General features: G+C 42.1%; 1 protein-coding gene across 4 annotated transcripts in view; it reads right to left on the bottom strand.

Annotated features, from left to right (window-relative positions):
* LOC148900243 (multiple epidermal growth factor-like domains protein 11) overlaps positions 1–24,125 on the bottom strand; it is a 181,247-nt gene that overhangs the window by 128,198 nt on the left and 28,924 nt on the right. For all 4 annotated transcript variants that reach the window (XM_088991836.1, XM_088991837.1, XM_088991838.1 and 1 more), the window contains exons 2-4: positions 18,152–18,290; positions 15,938–16,039; positions 10,856–10,956 (exon numbers count right to left, since the gene is read on the bottom strand). In XM_088991836.1, the coding sequence (XP_088847962.1) occupies positions 10,856–10,956; positions 15,938–16,039; positions 18,152–18,267 (319 nt within the window). In that variant the 5' untranslated portion in view covers positions 18,268–18,290. The remainder of the gene's footprint in view (positions 1–10,855; positions 10,957–15,937; positions 16,040–18,151; positions 18,291–24,125) is intronic.

Below are 24,125 nucleotides of genomic sequence, written 5' to 3'. Positions count from 1 at the left end.
TGATGGTCTGTATCCCACGCCACAGGTTCCTGGTGTCACTGCTGTCTTTGAAGTGGTTGGCGATCCTCCTGCAGTGCTGTCTCTTGGCCATCCTGATGCCACGTGACAGGTTGGCCCTGGCTGTCCTCAGGCCCAGCTCATCGCCAGCTTTGTAGGCAGCGTTCCGAGCCCTGAGGAGCCTGTGGACTTCACCCGTCAGCCATGGCTTCTGGTTGGCCAGGATGGTGACAGATCTGGTGACAGTCACGTCATCCATGCACTTCCTCATGTAGGAGGTAACAGAGTCTGTGTACTCTTGGAGGTCGGTGTTGTTGTTGTAGGTGGCCGCTTGTCTGAACATGTTCCAGTCAGTGTTGGAGAAGCAGTCTTTGAGTGCCTCTGACGACCCATCAGGCCACACCCTTATCTGCTTCTTGACTGGTTTGACTATATATATATATGCTGACTATATATATATATATATATATATATATATATATATATATATATATATATATATATATATATATATATATATACACAATGACATCATCCAGTGTAGGTCCTTGGGCAAGACCCTTCACGCTAATGCCTACCTCATACAATGATGAGAGACAATAAATGGAATGACATGCCGGCTCAGACGTCGCCCGGCCAAACAAGATCTGCGTCAGGTGCTGGGGAACCAGAGCACCCTGATGAAAAATGGGCTACTGGAACAAAGCGGAGATGGACGAGATGCGATAACATGGCTCTGTTGGAATGCTACTACTCAAGCAACCCTAGTCAGAGGGGTTACATGCGGAGAATGGGGGCTGAATGGTTACTTCGAAACCCACAGTCACGGTTGACCACGAAACAACTAGTAGCTCAGTGTTCCAATATCCACAAACGGCAATTGCTATCACAACTTGAGATTGATGAGGTACAACACAAATTCCGAGGTGAAGGGCCCCAGGCTGCCACATCACAGGAAGAGGTTCAACCAGAGATTGGGAGGCAAGCCCCAATGAATAATGAGATTGGGAAGCCAGCCCCAATAAATGAAATGCTGAGCGAGGCAGCAAATGACCTGAGAGATAAGATCATGGCAAGAATGAAAACTGGGCAACGAAGGCACCGATTACAACGGCTATGTGAAGTACCACCTGAAAGTCTCATGGAAACTGTGAATGCAGCACTGAGAACGATCCCGACCGGAACGATCACGGAAACCAATGAGCTGATATACACCTCAGCATCAGTGATCCTAGACATGCTTGGCTACAAGAGCAACCATGAGAGCCACGAGATTCATTACCCACCATGGAAAAGACGGTTGGAGGCCAAGATCAAGGCGGCTCGGAAAGATGTGAGTCAATTGACGGAGACCCAGAGAGGTGTGAATAAAAGGCCAATACCCAAGAGGTACATGCAGATAACCATACCTGAAGCACTCGAAACTGCCAAACAAAGGCTCCACGCCTTGGCCAGTCGCCTAAAGAGGTACACGAAAGAGAATGAGGCCAGAAGAATAAACAGGCTGTTCGCAACACAACCTGCGAAAGTGTACGCTCAGTGGCAGGGTTCTAACAGCAGAGCAGACCCTCCAAGGCTGGAAACTGAAAGATACTGGAAAGGCATATGGGAGAAGGAGGTCGCACATAACAGCAGTGCACAATGGCTGGTGACTCTGAAAGAGGAGCACAGCAACCTCCCTGAACAGAACCCAGTTACCATCACAGCGGCAGAAACACAAGGAAGAGTCTCAGGTATGAAAAACTGGACGGCACCAGGCCCGGATATGGTCCACACCTACTGGCTAAAGAAACTCACAGCTCTCCACGAGCGCCTAGCAGCACAAATGAACCAGCTGCTGATGGATGGGACTCACCCAGGATGGCTAACCGAAGGGCGAACAATCCTGATCATGAAGGATTCCTCAAAGGGTGCAGTTCCTTCCAACTATCGGCCAATAACCTGTCTCTCCACAACATGGAAGCTCATGTCAGGCATCATTGCGGCTAAGATAAGTGGACACATGGATCAATACATGAGCAAAGCACAGAAAGGCATTAGTAGAGATACTAGAGGTGCCAAACATCAGCTGCTGGTTGACAGAACAGTCGCTCAAGACTGCAGGTCCCGACATACCAACCTGTGCACAGCCTGGATTGATTACAAGAAAGCATATGACTCGATGCCACACACATGGATCAATGAATGCTTGGAGTTGTATAAGGTCAACAGGACCCTGAGAGCCTTCGTTGCAAACTCGATGAGGATGTGGAAAACCACACTTGAAGCCAATGGCAAGCCACTAACGCAAGTGTCCATCAAATGTGGCATATACCAAGGTGATGCACTCTCCCCACTGCTGTTCTGCATAGGACTGAACCCCCTCAGCCAGATAATCGCCAAGACAGGCTATGGATACCGCCTCAGAAATGGAGCTACGATCAGTCACCTCCTCTACATGGATGACATCAAGCTGTATGCTAAGAGCGAAAGGGACATAGACTCCCTGATCCACACAACCAGGATCTACAGCAGTGATATCGGAATGTCATTCGGGCTGGAGAAATGTAGTCGGATGGTGACTAAGAGGGGCAAGGTAGTCCACACTGAAGGGGTCTCACTCACTGAAGGAACAATAGCAGACATTGAAAACAGCTACAAGTACCTCGGTATACCACAGGCCAATGGCAACCTCGAATTAGCAACAAGGAAAGCGGCTACGACCAAATACCTCCAGCGGGTGAGGCAAGTCCTCAGAAGCCAGCTCAATGGCAAGAACAAGACCCGGGCAATAAACAGCTATGCCCTGCCAGTGATCAGATACCCTGCAGGAATAATAAGGTGGCCAAAGGAAGAGATTCAGACCACGGATGTTAAGACCCGAAAACTCCTCACCATGCACGGAGGGTTCCATCCCAAGTCCAGCACCCTGAGACTGTACACAAGCCGTAAGAAAGGAGGCCGGGGACTAGTGAGTGTGAGAGCCACTGTCCAGGATGAAACATCCAAGCTCCATGAATACATCAAAGAGAAGGCTCCAACGGATGATGTACTCAGAGAATGTCTCAGTCAATGGGGAACAGAGGATGAGGTGCTGGAAGAGGGACAATCATGGGAGAAAAAGCCCCTACACGGGATGTACCACCGAACCATAGCAGAAGTGGCTGATCTCAAGAAGTCCTATCAGTGGCTAGAGAGGGCTGGCCTAAAGGACAGCACAGAGGCACTCATCCTGGCTGCCCAAGAGCAGGCCCTGAACACCAGAGCCATAGAGGCAGGGATATACCACACCAGACAAGACCCAAGGTGTAGGTTGTGCAAAGAGGCACCTGAGACAATCCAACACGTAACTGCAGGGTGTAAGATGCTGGCAGGGAAAGCCTACATGGAGCGCCATAACCAGGTGGCTGGCATAGTCTACCGAAACATCTGTGCGGAGTATGGACTGGAAACCCCAAGGTCAAAATGGGAAACACCTCCCAAGGTGGTGGAGAATCAGAATCAGAATCAGAATCAGAATCAGAATACCTTTATTCGTCCCGCAATGGGGAAATTTGCAGTCCACAGCAGCAATAGAAGAGGGATGGGGTTGGGGTGGGAGTGAAAGGATAGAAAACAAGATATTCTAAGCATAACAAAATAAAAATGTCAACTGTATACTGTGCAAATGTAGATGTGCAAAAACCGTTCTATAAACAAGACTGTACATAATGCAGAATCAAGAAATGCATTTAGATATATTGCAACAACCCATATTTACAAGTGTCCAGTTTTTTTTTTTTTTTTTTTCACATGTGATCATTGGGAATTGTGAAGCCTGACAGCAGTCGGTAGGAACGAGCGGCGGTACCTCTCCTTCTTGCAGCGCGGGTGTAATAGTCTCTGGCTAAAGGAGCTACCCAGAGCTGTCAGGATGGGCAGGAGGGGGTGGGAGGGGCTGTCCGTCATAGCTTTTAGTTTAGCTAGCGTCCGTCTGTTGCCCACCTCCTCTAGAGAGTCCAGCGAGCAGCCCACGACAGAACTGGCCCGCTTGACAAAGCGCTCCAGTCTTTTTCTGTCCCGGGTGGTGATGCTGCCTGACCAGCAGACAATGCCATAGTGGATGGCTGATGCCACCACAGAGTCATAGAAAGTCTTTAGGAGTGACCCCTGAACTCCAAAAGACCTCAGTTTCCTGAGGAGGAAGAGGCGACTCTGTCCCTTTTTGATTAGGGCATCCGTGTTTGTTGTACAGTCCAGTTTATTGTTGAGAGTAACACCCAGGTACTTGTAGGAGGTCACCCTCTCAATGTCCGAACCCTGGATGTTCAATGGTGCAGGTGACGATTGTTTCCTGCAGAAATCCACCACCAGCTCCTTGGTTTTGCCGGTGTTGATCTGGAGGTGATTCTGCTGGCACCAGTCCATGAATGACCGAGCAAAAATCCTGTGGGACTTCCAGATACAGACTGACAAGATGGTAATGGCCAACCAACCAGATGTCGTGGTCATAGATAAAGGGGAAAGGAAAGCCGTTGTCGTGGATGTAGCGGTCCCGAGTGATGGGAACATCAGAAAGAAGGAACATGAGAAAATCGAGAAATACCAAGGGCTCAGAGAGGAGGAAGGTAAAGGTGACAGTCGTGCCTGTGGTGGTCGGAGCACTTGGGGCAGTGACCCCCAAACTCGACGAGTGGTTGCAACAGATCCCGGGAACAACATCGGATATCTCGGTCCAGAAAAGCGCAGTGCTGGGAACAGCACGGATACTGCGCAGAACCCTCAAGCTTCCTGGCCTCTGGTAGAGGACCCGAGCTGAAATGGGGACAGACGAGGATTTATATATATATATATATATGCTGTAGAATCCCGTCATTTTCGATTTTTGCCCCGAGCATCTTTCTTTCTTTATGAAAGAGGGAACCTTTCCATTTCAATTTACTCAATTTGAGAATGTGACAACAAAAAAACTGACCTAGTTTGTTAATGTTAGAAAAGCTTGAAGGCACACTTTGTACACAACAAGGCCATGACTTGCATTCAAACCTAGTGTGGTGAGCGGGTGGATTACATTCGTCTAGGTCCTACAGGAGAGTTAATTAGGTTCTTTACAAGCTGATGCTGAATAAAGGAACGCCTTGCGCTTCCTCTTATACACATACCCCCAAACCCCCCGGGCAACCTATTCATTTATGAAAAAGCAGCACTCTGCTATAGAATTTACCATCTAGAGTGGATAATTGATTTGTTTTGGGGGAAATAAATGTATGAGTATAAGAAAGGTGAATAGACCAGATAGAAAACATTCATCTTAAAACGTTATGGGGGGAAAAAAAACATCAATTTCTGTGCAACTAATATAAATACAGTTAAACCTTCTCATTCTATCTTCTTCCATCACTTTGCTGCTGTGAAATGTAAATTTCTCCACTGTGAGACTAATAAAGGCATATCCATCCAATTCCATTACAGTTGTGATGCTAACTATAAAGCAAAAGGAAACAAGTCATGGGCCTTTTGAGTGTAGCCACCATCTTGTTTTCCTTTTTAAAACGGGAAAGGTTCTGAATAGGGAGAAGAAGTAATAAAACCTACAGTACGTCTGTGTAAGCTCTCAGTCGTACAGGAGTGGTCCATTGATGAAAAGGTTTCTTCAGCCGTCATCTGTACTTCATTGAAGGTGTCGGACGTTTCGGGGCCTGATTACTTCTATTGTCCTGACTGATTACCTCTATTGTCCTGCCTGATTATGGCTTTTGTAGTTTTTCAGAAACTCATGCAACTGCGACTCCTCTTCTTTCAGTATCTTCCGAATTTTTGGTTTCATTCCTCATTTCTTTTCTTCTGACATTTGTTAAAAGACCACTGAGGGTAACCACAGTTTGTGAGTGCTCTCCTGATATGTTTTGACTCCTTTTCTCTACCTTCGACGCTTGTTGGTATTAGTTTATCCCTATGCTGGAGGGTTCTGATAACTTCTAGTTTGTGTTGTAGAGGGTGGTTAGATTCGAAAATTAAGTACAGTGAGACCTCAGCTTACGAACACCTTATCTTACGAACGTTTCGTCTTACGAATGTCACATTTATGAAAATTAAACCTTGAAATACGCACTACTTTTCGCGATACACACCCACCACGGCTGGCGGAATGCTCTTCGGATCTGGCGGAGTGATCTTCGGCGGGAGCACACGACGGAACAGCGCTCCAGCCGGCGCTACTTTCCACGCCCCCTCTCTCTCAATTCACACGTTGATCACCTACGAGGGGCTTTTTGTAGATAATTTTACTATTATGCGACCGAAAAAAACCCACCACAGGCTCGTGTTCAGCCGGAGAAGACACAAAAAATAAAATCACCGTCGAGGAGACATGCACACACCGCAGCTGTCCTGTGAATCTCAGCCTGACACATCTCTCACGCTGTGTGTCACTTCCCTGAGAGTAACATTCTCCATTTCCACCATTGCCATTATCCTTCGGCTAAAAGCTTTACAGTGTAAATTGAAGTGTCGCGAGCGGCGGCGCCGCCCCAGCTGTCAACTCACACGTGACAATTTCGGCGTCATTAGTCACGTGAAAGCATCGACTAAATAACGCCTTTGTGTAAAGTTTACACAACACTGTAAAGCTTTTAGGATTTCGGGATGGTGGCAATGGTGGAAATGAAGAATGTTACTCTCAGGGAAGTGACACACTGCGTGAGAGATGTGTCAGGCTGAGAATCACATGACAGCCGCGGTGTGCACATGTGACGGCACAAACGCACAGCTCGTTCGTGTTTCTCACATCGACTAAATAACGCCTTTGTGTGAACTTTACACAAAGGCGTTATTTAGTCGATGCTTTCACGTGACTAATGACACGTTTTATTCCGCGTCCGTGGAGTCATCGGACCTGCGCCTTTTGTTGTAATAAAATCTCTGCCAGCACCTACGGGACTCGAAGTGGATGCAGATGACATCGAGGAGCTTGTTGCTGACCATAATGAGGTCCTCAACACAGAGGTTTTGATTTGCGCAGGCTTTTATTGAACAGTTCCATCCAGAAAAGGCTATGAGAATCATCAGCATTATGAATGATAATGTGATGCCTCAGTTTCGTAAGACCTTACAAGTCAGAAAGCAACAGGTGTCAATTAAGAGCCATCAACGACCATCACAAATGTAAATAAAGTGACTTTATTATACAGTGTAGTGTATTTCTTTCATTACAATACAATAGCACATTTATTATACATAGAATAAGGTATGTTGTGTGTAGTTTTAAGGCTTATTTAGTTGGCTTATTTAGTTGAAAAGTATATGAATGGTTTCCTATGGGATTTTTTTTTTTATACTGCGCAGAACCCTCAAGCTTCCTGGCCTCTGGTAGAGGACCCGAGCTGAAATGGGGACAGACGAGGATTTATATATATATATATATATATATATATATATATATATATATATATATATATATATATATATATATATATATGCTGTAGAATCCCGTCATTTTCGATTTTTGCCCCGAGCATCTTTCTTTCTTTATGAAAGAGGGAACCTTTCCATTTCAATTTACTCAATTTGAGAATGTGACAACAAAAAAACTGACCTAGTTTGTTAATGTTAGAAAAGCTTGAAGGCACACTTTGTACACAACAAGGCCATGACTTGCATTCAAACCTAGTGTGGTGAGCGGGTGGATTACATTCGTCTAGGTCCTACAGGAGAGTTAATTAGGTTCTTTACAAGCTGATGCTGAATAAAGGAACGCCTTGCGCTTCCTCTTATACACATACCCCCAAACCCCCCGGGCAACCTATTCATTTATGAAAAAGCAGCACTCTGCTATAGAATTTACCATCTAGAGTGGATAATTGATTTGTTTTGGGGGAAATAAATGTATGAGAATAAGAAAGGTGAATAGACCAGATAGAAAACATTCATCTTAAAACGTTATGGGGGGAAAAAAACATCAATTTCTGTGCAACTAATATAAATACAGTTAAACCTTCTCATTCTATCTTCTTCCATCACTTTGCTGCTGAGAAATGTAAATTTCTCCACTGTGAGACTAATAAAGGCATATCCATCCAATTCCATTACAGTTGTGATGCTAACTATAAAGCAAAAGGAAACAAGTCATGGGCCTTTTGAGTGTAGCCACCATCTTGTTTTCCTTTTTAAAACGGGAAAGGTTCTAAATAGGGAGAAGAAGTAATAAAACCTACAGTACGTCTGTGTAAGCTCTCAGTCGTACAGGAGTGGTCCATTGATGAAAAGGTTTCTTCAGCCGTCATCTGTACTTCATTGAAGGTGTCGGACGTTTCACCTCCTATCTAAGAGGCTTCGTCAGCGAACTAAAGTCTTACTGGTCGTATCGGTCCTATTTATATATCCCTAATGTCCAGACATGGCGGCGCCGGACACAGCTATGATAGGTTCCTACTCTCAGGTTGGGGGAGCGGAGGACCACTCCCTGTGGCCCCACTGATTGTTCCTACATTCCTGACGTTTCGGGGCCTGATTACTTCTATTGTCCTGACTGATTACCTCTATTGTCCTGCCTGATTATGGCTTTTGTAGTTTTTCAGAAACTCATGCAACTGCGACTCCTCTTCTTTCAGTATCTTCCGAATTTTTGGTTTCATTCCTCATTTCTTTTCTTCTGACATTTGTTAAAAGAACACTGAGGGTAACCACAGTTTGTGAGTGCTCTCCTGATATGTTTTGACTCCTTTTCTCTACCTTCGACGCTTGTTGGTATTAGTTTATCCCTATGCTGGAGGGTTCTGATAACTTCTAGTTTGTGTTGTAGAGGGTGGTTAGATTCGAAAATTAAGTACAGTGAGACCTCAGCTTACGAACACCTTATCTTACGAACGTTTCGTCTTACGAATGTCACATTTATGAAAATTAAACCTTGAAATACGCACTACTTTTCGCGATACACACCCACCACGGCTGGCGGAATGCTCTTCGGATCTGGCGGAGTGATCTTCGGCGGGAGCACACGACGGAACAGCGCTCCAGCCGGCGCTACTTTCCACGCCCCCTCTCTCTCAATTCACACGTTGATCACCTACGAGGGGCTTTTTGTAGATAATTTTACTATTATGCGACCGAAAAAAACCCACCACAGGCTCGTGTTCAGCCGGAGAAGACACAAAAAATAAAATCACCGTCGAGGAGACATGCACACACCGCAGCTGTCCTGTGAATCTCAGCCTGACACATCTCTCACGCTGTGTGTCACTTCCCTGAGAGTAACATTCTCCATTTCCACCATTGCCATTATCCTTCGGCTAAAAGCTTTACAGTGTAAATTGAAGTGTCGCGAGCGGCGGCGCCGCCCCAGCTGTCAACTCACACGTGACAATTTCGGCGTCATTAGTCACGTGAAAGCATCGACTAAATAACGCCTTTGTGTAAAGTTTACACAACACTGTAAAGCTTTTAGGATTTCGGGATGGTGGCAATGGTGGAAATGAAGAATGTTACTCTCAGGGAAGTGACACACTGCGTGAGAGATGTGTCAGGCTGAGAATCACATGACAGCCGCGGTGTGCACATGTGACGGCACAAACGCACAGCTCGTTCGTGTTTCTCACATCGACTAAATAACGCCTTTGTGTGAACTTTACACAAAGGCGTTATTTAGTCGATGCTTTCACGTGACTAATGACACGTTTTATTCCGCGTCCGTGGAGTCATCGGACCTGCGCCTTTTGTTGTAATAAAATCTCTGCCAGCACCGACGGGACTCGAAGTGGATGCAGATGACATCAAGGAGCTTGTTGCTGACCATAATGAGGTCCTCAACACAGAGGTTTTGATTTGCGCAGGCTTTTATTGAACAGTTCCATCCAGAAAAGGCTATGAGAATCATCAGCATTATGAATGATAATGTGATGCCTCAGTTTCGTAAGACCTTACAAGTCAGAAAGCAACAGGTGTCAATTAAGAGCCATCAACGACCATCACAAATGTAAATAAAGTGACTTTATTATACAGTGTAGTGTATTTCTTTCATTACAATACAATAGCACATTTATTATACATAGAATAAGGTATGTTGTGTGTAGTTTTAAGGCTTATTTAGTTGGCTTATTTAGTTGAAAAGTATATGAATGGTTTCCTATGGGATTTTTTTTTTTTGTGAGACACACTTTTTGGCTTACACTCTTTCTGGGAACCAATTAAGTTCGTAAGCTGAGGTCTCACTGTACAGTATAAGTATACTAACTCGAAAAGTAAGTATACTTAAGTATAAGTACACTTACTTTTTGAGTACCCTCAAACCTTTTGAGTACCCTCCAGCATAGGGCAGCATCGAAGGTAGAGAAAAGGAGTCAAAACATGTCAGGAGAGCACTCACAAACTGTGGTTACCCTCAGTGGTCTTTTAACAAAAGTCAAAAGAAAACATCAGTTCGCTGACGAAGCATCTTGGATAAGAAGCGAAACGTCCGCAACCTTCAAAGAAGTACAGATGATGGCTGAAGAAACTTTTTCATTGATGGACCGCTCCTGTACGACTGAAAGCTTAAACAGACAGACGTCAAAAGAAAAGAATATGGAATGAAACCAAAAATTCTGAAGATACAAAAAGGAGAGGAGTAGTCAAACAAAACCATTAGTAAAATATCACAAAATAAAACAAATGTGACAGGGTGAAATAAATACAATGACCCAACACTGAACGGTTGTGTAGGGAGTCCTTTTAACTGCCAATGATTAAAACGACCGACACCTGTGCAGCTGCAGGCGGTGCCGACAGTGCCACCCGTCGGTCACCAACCAGAACGTGACAGATAAAGTGTAAGGCGTGACATTTTTTCTATATTAGTTGTCAAGCAAAACATGCATTCCTATATGACTCATGTAAATGCAAGGAATACAAAACTGCCATAACTTACGAACACACAGGTCTCCTGTTTCAAAGAAACCCGGGCAACACTGAGAGCGTCGCCTGTACATGGTTCTCACACCTCTTCTGTAGGCTGTCTTGTAGCTGATCCTGGATGAGATGGGAACACGCACTCACTGATAGTTGGGGAGAAAACATGAACATATTGATGCAATTGTGTTTCAAAGGCAAATAGTGGATTATGTGACCAATTTTACTCAGCAGAAAACATGCTAAACAGGCAGGAAGCTTCATGACCAAGAAGTATTTTGACCAGACTGAGATGCCAAACTGAAAAGCCAAATATTTTTATCATGCATGTAGCTTCACTCATTCACTGCCAGACTTGTGCAAAAATGTGTCCACTCCAGTGCCAGGGTTTTTGTCATGCTCACTCGAACTCCATGACCCACAGAATGTTGAGTTTTAGGACTTAACATTCCATGCAGCGTTAGAAACCTTAGACTTTCTTCTTTCATCAGAAAAAAGTTGTTTCCTAAATTATATGGGTATGGATTTATATGAGCTTGAAATGAGGGTGGCTGTCCAAAATACAATGAAATAAATACACATTGGTCTATATAGCGCTTTAACAACAGCTGAAGCTGGAACAACGCGCTAAGATGGAACAAAGGGAAATGTGGAAAGGAAAACATTGCCAGAGGTCTGGCCAGTGCTTTTTCGGCACCCAAGCAAGAGAAAACAAAACCCGAACTAATTCGGGAATGGCACTCAATGTCATATTTTCAATTCCCGAATGAATTCCTGAATGGCAGTGAATGAGTTAATGAAAAATAGAAATATATTCATATTTGGTATTTATTCAAAAGCAATAAACTTAATGTGCCATGTGCATTAAAATAAAAGTACGTAAATCAGACACAACGTGACTTACAAACATGTCCCACAAGAGGACAAGCAAAACCTAATCATGTCGCTTCATTTAATCTCTCTTTGTCACTACTTCTAAATATAAAATGTGATAGGACTAGTTTATATATGCACATTCTAAAACATTCAATGTTAATTATAAACCACTCATTTATGTGCCTAAGTTTAGTCTACGTTGTTATATATATATATATATATATATATATATAAACTATATATATATATATATATATATATATATATATATATATAGTTTGCCTTATAACTTCATGTATTTGTAGTGTATACACTGATATCATGTTTCAGTCTAATGTTCCACGCCTTCAGTCACAGACGATTGGCTCCCTTTGAAATTAGGTCATTCCCGCTAAGGTATAAATAACATCTGTTAGGGCAGGGGTCGGGAACCTTTTTGACTAAGTGAGCCATAAAAGTAAAATATTTAGAAATGTTTTTCAGCGAGAGCCACACGCACGCGCGCGCGCACATACAGACGCTCGCGTCGCGCACACACACACGCGCGGCCACTTTTCAACAAAATATCAGAATGTATTATTTAAAATAACTTTGTGATAGTACTCACTGTTAACATGGAACGTTTTCCATTCCTCGTGTTTGGTAAAAATCCAGGAAAACGATCGGAATGAAATTCAATTTGCCGGTCCAGAGGCGAAGTTACTGCGAGCTAGCCTGCACACGGCTCATAAGCTTCCACACTTGCTATCTGCAATCTACTTCTCATAGAAGTATGTCGATGCTAACGTTAACATGGGGCTTGTTAAAATGTCACTGACATTCGACTGTTTCATCGATGGTATTGTTTCATTGCAAATTAGAATCAGAACATTTTCTCTCCTCTAATGCTCCGGTGCCTTCACACTGAAGTGCACAACTTGGGCTCATTTAAAGGGGCGTTTACCTATTTCAACATGATGGCCACTATCATCCAATCAACATGGCGCTTTCGGCCATTCTAGGTCAGTGTCATCCAATCAAAATTGCGCTTTCCGCCAACTGCAGCCCCAACGGGAAATGAACGGCGAAAAAAACGACAATATGTATTATAATATGTAATATTTATCGGCGAGCCATGTGCAATCATCAAAAGAGCCAAATGTGGCTCGCGAGCTATAGGTTCTCGACCCCTGTGTTAGGGGAACAGCGTCTCCCTTTTCTTCACTGGTCCCTTTGTCTCTCTTTTGCTCGGTGCTCTGGCTGAATAATAAATACTTTTTTTGTATATCACCTTTCTTCCTGCTGATTGAATATTTTGACGACACAAATGAAGAACTGAACCGGGCTGCTTGGTCCTGGAGTTATAATTCCAGTAGTCAGCATCAACAGTATGTATGAAACATGAGTCACTACGCATATGTGGAGGCATTAGGAAGGAAGGCTTGCCCACTTCTTCAGCTTGTCACTGTCACATTGACCATAATCACTCATATTGTACATGTGTGCTGCAGAGGCTTTAGCCCTCACCTCCCTGCAAACCCACCAATCTCTACTGCAAATAAATTAATCTTGTAACTATGGTTAGCACACCGACCTCACAGTGCAGAGGTACCGGGTTCAATTCCGGTTCTGGCCTTCCTGGGTGTAATTTGCATGTTTTCCCGGTGCCTGTGTGGGGTTTCCCTGGGAAATTCGGTTACTTCTCCCCCCAAAAAACACGTGCATGCACATTGAAGAATAATTTATATATATATATATATATATATATATATATATATATATATATATATATATATATATATATATATATATATATATATATATATATATATATATACGCTCAATGGCAAGAACAAGACCCGGGCAATAAACAACTATGCCTTGCCAGTGATCAGATACCCTGCAGGAATAATAAGGTGGCCAAAGGAAGAGATCCAGACCACGGATGTTAAGACCCGAAAACTCCTCACCATGCATGGAGGGTTCCATCCCAAGTCCAGCACCCTAGAAGGAGGCCGCGGACTACTGAGTGTGAGAGGCACTGTCCGGGATGAAACATCCAAGCTCAATGAATATATCAAAGAGAAGGCTCCAATGGATGATGTACTCAGAGAATGTTTCAGACAATGGGGAACAGAGGATGAGGTGCAGGAAGAGGGACAATCATGGGAGGAAAAGCCCCTACACAGGATCTACGACTGAAACATAACTGAAGTGGCTGATCTCAAGAAGTCCTATCAGTGGCTAGAGAGGGCTGGCCTAAAGGACAGCACAGAGGCACACTTCCTGGCTGCTCAAGAGCAGGCCCTGAACGCCAGAGCCATAGGCACGGATATACCACACCAGGCAACACCCAAGGTGTAGGTTGTGCAAAGAGGCACCTGAGACAATCCAACACATAACTGCAGGGTGTAAGATGCAGGCAGGGAAAGCCTACATGGAGCGCCATAACCAGGTGGCTGGCATAGTCTACCGAAACATCTGTGCGGAGTATGGACTGGAAACCCCAAGGTCAAAATGGGAAACACCTCCCAAGGTAGTAGAGAATGACCGAGCAAAGATCCTGTGGGACTTCCAGATACAGACTGACAAGATGGTAATGGCCAACCAACCAGATATCGTGGTCATAGATAAAGGGCAAAGGAAAGCCGTTGTCGTGGATGTAGTGGTCCCCAGTGATGGAAACATCAGAAAAAAGGAACATGAGAAAATCGAGAAATACCAAGGGCTCAGAGAGGAGCTGGAGAGAGCCTGGAAGGTAAAGGTGACAGTCGTGCCTGTGGTGGTCGGAGCACTCGGGGCAGTGACCCCCAAACTACGCGAGTGGTTGCAACAGATCCTGGGAACAACATCAGATATCTCGGTCCAGAAAAGTGCAGTGCTAGGAACAGCACGGATACTGTGCAGAACCCTCAAGCTTCCTGGCCTCTGGTAGAGGACCCGAGCTAAAATGGGGGACAGACACCACCCATGGTGGGTGAGACGAGGATATATATATATATATATATATATATATATATATATATATATATATATATATATATATATATATATATATATATAAATCTTGGCATACAAACCATTTTTCAGGATACACATGGAGCGCCACAATGAGTGATGTGCCGTTCTCCTAACAAGGAAATGGCAGAGGACTTTTTTGTGCCTTATTCCCTGCCCCCAGTCTTCAGTTAAAGCCGCACGTGATTGGTCAAGAACGCAGCAGTGAGGGGGGTTACAGAAACAAAGGGCTGCAATTGGAAAATAGATAGGCAGACGACAGAGAGAAAGAAAATGGATAGAAAACAGTGACATTCGGACTCGTTTCAACTTTATTGATAGTTCAAAGGCAGAGTGTAGACTGCAAGGTTAAAATATCCCATCAATCAGGCTCCACAAATAACCCGCACAAGCCATCTGTACACTTGATGCAAAAAGCTATTAACCCAGCTAAACAGAACACAATTGATGAGGAACTAGTTTCATACTGTCAATCATCATGGCGAGGCAGCCAGTTCTAACAATAAAGCTTACAAGGAATCATTCCTCAAGGTGGTGGAAGAAGGCTACGTTCATAAAATTTAGAATTAGAGAGAGGGAGAGAGAGAGAGGTAGGTATAGAGGAAGAATATTTGCTCTTTCTCGTTAACATTTCAATTTGATTTAAGAAACATTTAAGACATCTGATAGAAAGTTTACTGAACAGATGAAAGTAACTTGAAACGACATGAATCCCTCCTCCCCACTCAAGGCCGATGTTTTCCGACTTTTTTCCCCTCTTGAGTTCAATGACTCAGCTCTTAGCTGAAGGAGCTTAACTGGTGGCCATAAAGCTTAATGTGATCATTAAAGCCAATATGCTGACAGTCCTTCATGAAAATGACTACATCACACAGGGATGAATTGCCAAGTGTGAGCTCGACTTACTGTCACACTGCGGTATGGCAGTACTGTACTATACTGTACTCTACAAACAGAACAAGACTCCAGGAGGAATCTGGGAACACATGATTCAGTGTATTCACTTGATAATGCACATTAAGGCTAATCCAAAATCTGAGAGGATTTGTTGACATCAGAATCAGAATACCTTTATTCGTCCCGCAATGGGGAAATTTGGACAATAAACCAACGTTAAGATTTTCTTTGTTTAGATTACAATGAAAAATGCCATATTGCTAAATCATATCAATGGAAGGATGGGTAATGAGTAGAAAACTAAGTAAAGCCTTCCAGAAAATGTTCATACCTGTGTCTTGTGCATTTGAACCAGTTGAGAATGTCAGTGCAGCGAGTATAGTAGACTTGGTCGAATGGATGAGCGTAAGACTCTTGGACAGTCACTGCGTAACTAGAGGAACAGTACATGCAGAACGTTAATATGCCTTGGCAGCAAAAGTGACAGCAACTTTCTCATCTAAAAAAATGATGTAATGATCAGATAATCAAAAGAGCTTTGTGCAGCAGAAACGTCAATGTTTAATTCATGGACTACTTCGACAGGGTTTTTAAAGTTTCATGAAAAAGTAACCACAGCAAAGACAGTGTTAAGGACACCAAAATGATATTCAAGGATTCATCAATGAATTTCAATTTATCAACTCTATCATGTCATTTTTACTCCTGTATGGTAATGTGTAGTGTTTCCTTGAAAAACACTTGGGACATGATTCATCCTATCATTCTTAATTATCCATGCATCCATCCACCCATCCCCGTAGCCATCCATTCATTGTCTGAACTCCTTATCACAAGGGTTGCAGGCGTGCTGGGTATTTCAGGGCACACAGAAACAACCATTTGCACTAAAAATCACATCTTGGGTCAATTTTGAATGTTCATTAATCTATCATGCACAATTTTGGAATGGGGAGAAAATCGTAATGGCTACCCAGAGAAAACCCACGCAGGAACAGAGAGAACATGCGAACTCCACACACCCTTCCTTTATCTTATTGCCTGCTTCTGAATTTCATGCCCTTTAACCGATCTCTGTCACATGAACTGTGCATCATCATTTTATGTCAACCCAAAAACCCAAGAGAGACCATTGAGGGAGCTTGCTCTGTCAGCAAAATAGTGTTGTCCATCATTAAAGAGCCACATAGGGGCCACGAGGGAGTGAACTGGTCAATGAACCCCTAAATTCCATAATAAAGCTCTGAGATTCAATGGCTTTGCTAGGCTCTGGCAGGTAGACATTTCATTAAGATGTTAGTGGCTCTTTAGAGGCACATCGGAGGAAAAACCAGGGATTAGTATTGTTAATGAAACTAGAGTGCTAGTTGTATTAAGTTCATCCTGTCTACTTGATATCTCATTTACTCTGACGAAGGCGGAAGTATACACCGAAACATGTCAAGTAATTGAACCCCTAAAATACACTGTCTGTAAGAAATTAATCTGTTTTAAATTAAACTAGAGTGCTGGTTTTGCCTTTGTTCAAGGATCGAGATCAGATTTAGTATTTCTTATTGGTATATTTTTACGAGGACTGTCATCAATTGGTGTACAGTATATTGAGTTACCAACACATCGCCAGCTGCGATGTCTACCCTTGCACACTACCTACCCATTCATTGTCTGAACTCCTTATCACAAGGGTTGCAGGCGTGCTGGGTATTTCAGGGCACACAGAAACAACCATTTGCACTAAAAATCACATCTTGGGTCAATTTTGAATGTTCATTAATCTATCATGCACAATTTTGGAATGGGGAGAAAATCGTAATGGCTACCCAGAGAAAACCCACGCAGGAACAGAGAGAACATGCGAACTCCACACACCCAGGCTGGAGGCTAACCAGTCATTCCACCGAGATTATCGCTCACCAAACCAGATATATTTAACCTTCGTTAGAATTTTTGCTTTGATTTTGAACTCTATCCCTGAGTGGTAAGGCCACTCGAGCGGTTATATTCGCATCATTGTAAATTTACAGTGTCACTCTGTCCTCAGTCGTAAACCTTTTTTGTTTAATTACTGATTAAACTGTCAGCCGAGATTTGTAACAGGGGTATATTAGTTCATTGCATTATTTGAAGTGGCAATATTTAATATTGGATGGCCTAATGGACAAATAGTTAACACGGTCTCACAGTGCAGAGAAGCGGGTTCGATTTTGGCTCAGGCCTTGTTTGTGGAGTTTGCATGTTCTCCCCTGGCCCTCCCCTTTTCCTCAGTCCTCCGGTTTCCTCTCACATTCCAAAAAACATGCAGGATATGTCAATTGAACACTCTCAATTGTCCTTGCGTGTGACTTTGAGCATTGATGTTTTTTCTTCTATGTGTGGCCTGCGATTTGCTGCCAACTAGTTCAGGGTGTCCCTCGCCGATTGCCCGAGCTGGGATAGGCTCTAAAACGACTGTGACCCTTGTTGGGATAGGCAGTTGAGAAAATGGATGAATATTTATATTGTATACCGTATACAGGTAATGACGTTTTTAGTTTTGGATCCTTACCTCTCCCAGTGGCTGCACACGTTGGGGTCATCTGGGTTCAGGGGGGTCACCAGATAGATGAAGCCAAAAAGTCTGAGCCACAGGAGGACTTGGGGGAAGGCGCTATTGTCTCCCATTGTCTCCACCCACTTTCTTGAAGCTGAAGCAGAACATGAAAATCAGGAACACATTGAGATCCACTGGGAGGTACAGTTGAAACAATAAATAAATAAATAAATAAACCTTCTGGCTGCAGTAATAAATCATTAAGTAATAATCTCACAATCTGGTAGTTGAGTGGTAAGCACTTTGACTTCACAGTGCTAATGTCGTAGGTTCGATTGTAGCTCCAACCTCCCTGTGTGTAGTTTGTATGATCTCACATTGAGCAGTTTATGATATGAATCATCAATTAATTAAATGTCCAAAACCCCAACACTTTTCAAAGTTGTGCCAATTCAAAGAAACAGCGATGATATTTTTGACTCAGCAGCCCCTATTCACACAGAAAACACAAAAAATATTAGCAAATCAGGGGACCATGCCGGACACAAGTACAGAGAAAAAAATGGATTTGTTTCTGCAGATTTTTGCGGATCATGTCCTTTAATTTAATTAAAAATAATCAATATCACTTGTCAGTTTTTTGTGTTTCATTTCTGATGATACCGACCTTTTAAAATTATGGATTAACATTAAGAATAAGAGTTGTAAATGTTAATATAAATGTTTTGGTGCCATCCCTCCTAACTTTAAACCTTTGCACGTTGGCTCCGATGTGTCAAACAAATGCCCTTTTAAAAGGAAATTGGGGAAACGTTCTGAGTCCTGAGAATATGCACCATGTAGCAAAATAAAGGGTAGGTAGTGTGCAAGGGTAGACATCGCAGCTGGCGATGTGTTGGTAACTCAATATACTGTACACCAATTGATGACAGTCCTCGTAAAAATATACCAATAAGAAATACTAAATCTGATCTCGATCCTTGAACAAAGGCAAAACCAGCACTCTAGTTTAATTTAAAACAGATTAATTTCTTACAGACAGTGTATTTTAGGGGTTCAATTACTTGACATGTTTCGGTGTATACTATAAAGAGTAAATGAGATATCAAGTAGACAGGATGAACTTAATACAACTAGCACTCTAGTTTCATTAACAATACTAATCCCTGGTTTTTCCTCCGATGTGCCTCTAAAGAGCCACTAACATCTTAATGAAATGTCTACCTGCCAGAGCCTAGCAAAGCCATTGAATCTCAGAGCTTTATTATGGAATTTAGGGGTTCATTGACCAGTTCACTCCCTCGTGGCCCCTATGTGGCTCTTTAATGATGGACAACACTATTTTGCTGACAGAGCAAGCTCCCTCAATGGTCTCTCTTGGGTTTTTGGGTTGACATAAAATGATGATGCACAGTTCATGTGACAGAGATCGGTTAAAGGGCATGAAATTCAGAAGCAGGCAATAAGATAAAGGAAGTGGAAATATGGGGTTGTCATACTGCCTCAGAGAACACATTGTGTTGTAGCATCAGACAAAAATAAATACATAAAAAAGATACAAGAGAATTGATTAATATCTCAAATGGTTCATCAAAGACTGAATACCCTACTTCTGGTCGTTAGAGAGCCAAATTCTAAATTACCAAAGACTTCTGTCAAACAGGTATAGTTTATAAACAAACTCACACTTGGCGTGACTGCATCATAAATATAAATCAAGTGAATACATTTGGTACAACTGATATTTACCCATCAATTCACCCATTTACTAATTCACATACCCTCACATGTTGTTGAAGTTCAAACAAATTGGAAGAAAAACAGCATCCCATAACAGAAAATATGATTTTAGATACCCGTGGGGATTAAATATATACACTTTACCCTATAGATTACTGGTGTCAAACTCAAGGGATGGGACCCGGTTCTGTCCTGCCACATCATTTTATGTAAAATGCAGATCAAATATGTCAACTTTCATGATGCCTTCTTAACGGACAACCGACGTCTCCGGACAAGTTATGTCCATAATTTGTAAAAGGGCTTCAAATGACTTCGACTGGGCGTATTTTAATAAGATTCAACCGCATATAGCTATATTTTACGTTTTAAGACTCGCGCTGAACATTCAGGAAGTCTTGTTTTTGAGTTGGTGACGAGTCCGTACATGACGTCAGAAAAGGACCGCCTCCTCACCGTAAAAAAGACGCATTGTAGCGTCTTTCCATCACGTCAATGTATTTTGCTGTACTGTTTTTTTTTAAACCATGTCTTACACCCAAAAGCCGCCAGTGAAAACGAGCTGATTCATTCCTCACCGGAGCTGCTCGCCATTTTTCTGCCTCTTTTTAGGTGAGACATTACCCCCCGCCCGTTTGCCTCAAAATGAACCAAATAAATTCTTTAATCGATTGCAAACATGTATGCTTTGCTTATCAGGACTATTTGAATCATATTCATAACTGCATGTGTAACAAGAAAGCATATTCTCCGAATTTGAAACCATTGTTTTGATTCACAAGCAATGCAAGACAGAATGCACAATGCAGATTTAGGACACTTTAAGTCATTTTTATTGGTGTTTTGCATTTGACTAAAAATATCATACATTGAAAAAAAAAAAGTGACGTCGGTTGTCCTTTAAAAACAGAAAAGTGACGTCGATTGTCCTTTAAAGGACAACTGACACCATTTTTTATTTCCTAACTGACATCAGAAAAACTTTTATAGCATCTAAAATACCCAAAACACGCAGGCTGATATTTTATTCAAATGCAAAACTCCAATAAAAATGACTTAAAGTGTCCCAAAACTACTTCAAAATGGCTTCAGAAAGTTTCCGTTTCAGAAGGTCCCGCCCCCTTGTTCGTGACGTCACGCCAAGACGTCTTGCCTTGCTCAAGAATCAAAACATTGGCTTCAGATTCGGAGAAGATGCTTTCTTGTTACTCATCCAGTTATAAATATGATTCAAATAGTTCTGAAGAGGAAAGCAAAAATGTTCACAATCGATTAAAGCAGTCCTTCCGTGTCATTTGTGTCAGCTCGTATCAAATAGTAGTCTTGGTGCAACACACAACGATTCACCATCACATTATGTGTTTTCCTTCTAATTTCGCCATCAACACGTATCAATATATATATATATATATATATTGATACGATATATATATATATATATATATATATATATATATATATATATATATATATACAGTAAAGTCTCGTTATATCGATATTCAAGGGAGTCCGAAAAAATATCGATATAACCGGGACTATCGATATATCCGACCCTGCGCGCATGTAATTTTCTCCGTGCGTGCATAGAAATAGTATCGTAATAAGCGGGACTATCGATATAACCGATATCGATATAACGAGACTTTACTGTATATATATATATATATAGTAAAGTTATATCGATATTCTCAGGAGTCCGAAAAATATCGATATAACTGGGACTATCGATATATCCGACCCTGCGCGCATGCAATAGTATCGATATAACCGGGACTATCGATATATCCGATATCAATATAACGAGACTTTACTGTGTGTATATATATATATATATATAAAATATGCGGTGGAATCTATGTAAAATACGCTCAGTAGAAATCATTTGAAGTGATTTTACAAATTATGGACACAACTTGTCGGGAGGCGTCGGTTGTCCTTTGAACAACAGACAAATCAAAAGTTATTCTTGGCTTCTTCATATGGTCTCCATCATAACAACCCATCAAAGGAAACGGGAACTAAAATGTAGCCCACGACAAAGAATAAATTGGACATTCCTGCTAAAGGGACTGCGTTACAGTCAATGTTGACATGTTTTTAGGTTGGGGACTGACTGCTCATGTCAGGTTTATTGCAAATCTAAGTTTGTTGAGCAAGGGGTGTCAAACTTATTTTTAATTTAAAACAGATTATTTTCTTACAGACAGTGTATTGTCGGTGTTCAATAGTAATACTCTATTGTAGGTGTTCAATAGTAATACTCATAGTAACACCAGCTGAAAAAGGCGCGTCACAACAACATCCGTGACACTCTAACGAAGTATACGCCGAAACATGTCAGGTATTTGAACACCTACAATACACTATCTGTAAGAAAACAATCTGTTTTAAATTAGATATCAAGTAGACAGGGTGAACTCAATACAACTATAATCTCATTGTTGTCGGGGGCCACATAATAATTACCATTTCCGATGGACGCCCGTAATGACTGAGACTGTGTCCATGATGTTCTTGCTGCACGAAGAAGTTGTTGTTCAAGTAGTTAGTAGCTAGCAATAATCACTGACACAGACTGAAGACAGTAATTCCCACTGCTGTGCAATGCTCAATTGAAATTGCACCAACCCTTGAAATCAGCCTAATCCTCCCATTCACTTCTTTCGTAGTTTGGATCAATAGTCAACAGGCAATTCCGCCTCAGGTCGAATGACGGAATTAATAGTTATAGAGCCTGTCAATGAATTGATCACCTTGGTCCCTTCTGCAATTAAGATGTCGTACTTTTTTTGATGAAGGACTTCTTCCATTTCACTGCCAGTGATTTTCAAATATTCGCACATATCACACTTGCAAAAAAGGATCAAAGAAAATGGCTGAAGATATCTATGGTGACATGGTTGAATTAATAATACGTCGGACTGCTGAATCTATCATCAGCTAAAACGTAAAAAGGGCAATTATTTTGCATTATCATCCAAAATATACATGGTATAAAAAACTTAATATTACCAAAAAACAAAAATCACCTAGCTGTATCCCTGGAATTCATGCATGTTTAAATTTAAATGCAAAGACTGTAGACTGTAATTTCATCCTGTAGCCTCAATCAGCGAGCAATAGATCATCCATCATCATTCAAGCAAGTCAATATTCGGAGAGGGAATATTACCAGTAAATATTTTTTATTGATGGAAGAGTGAGTCTTTGATCAACAATATTATAAAACTAGGACCTCACTAGGACACTGTAAAAGGGGAGAGAGAGAGAGAGAGAGACAGAGAGAGAGAGAGATACAGAGAGAGCGAGAGAGAGAGAGAGAGAGAGAGAGAGAGAGAGAGAGAGAGAGAGAGAGAGAGAGAGAGAGAGAGAGAGAGAGAGAGAGAGAGAGACAAAGGGAGTACAACAAACCACGAAATACCCTAAGAAATCAACTCTTCTCACCCGTAGCAAGTCCACGCCTGTAGTGTCATGAGCGAGTCTAACCCAGAAGCATTGCCATACAGCCCTGATGTGCAGAGGCTGTGCGCTGAGGTGCAGGAGCAGAAATCACATTAACCGGGTGATAAATATTGTATTTGCCATTTTGCAAATATTCTTTTTCTTTCAAATAGACATTGAGTATTATATTTGAAAGTAATCTTCAACCCAACGTCTTTTTTTCGGAGTTTAAAATGTTTTTGTTGCATGCAGAAATGTAATTTCGCTTCTCTGTAACAGTTCATTGATTCATAAATGCAACACACTATAGTTTGTTTTTGCATATATAAAGGTAAAAAATGATGATGAAAAGATGCAGTGTTGTCTTCATTTTAAACGTCAAAAGGATTTTGTGGCTCCCAGTGTTTTCTTGAGTCGTTGCAGACCCCTGGTTTATGCCATTTTCAAGACGGACCTTTAAAGAAAAAAATGGACAAAAAGGTTGAACAGTTATTTCTTGGCAAATGGTACTCTCTAATGTAGAGGTCCCCAACCCCCGGGCCGCGGACCGCTACCGCAGAAAGAATGAATAATTTCCATAATTTCCGTTTTATTTATTATCTGAGTCCAAACTATGTTTTATTTTGCTTTTAAAAGAGTTCGAGCGCTACTTCCCAGCCCCAAAAGACCCGCGAACTGCCAAGGAATGGATCCGCAACCTATTTGTCAACAAACCAGGTGAATCCAGCATATCTGTGCAAAAGGAAGAACAACTGCTGGAGATCGCAAATGATGGCGGACTTAAAAGTATGTTTAAGATAACAACTCT

This window comes from Hippocampus bargibanti, linkage group LG03, assembly GCF_051943395.1.
Source record: "Hippocampus bargibanti isolate YZ-2025 linkage group LG03, ASM5194339v1, whole genome shotgun sequence".
Classification (NCBI taxonomy): Eukaryota; Metazoa; Chordata; class Actinopteri; order Syngnathiformes; family Syngnathidae; genus Hippocampus; species Hippocampus bargibanti.
Note: the sequence above shows the minus strand (reverse complement) of the source record. Positions and strands in the feature narration are given on the sequence as shown.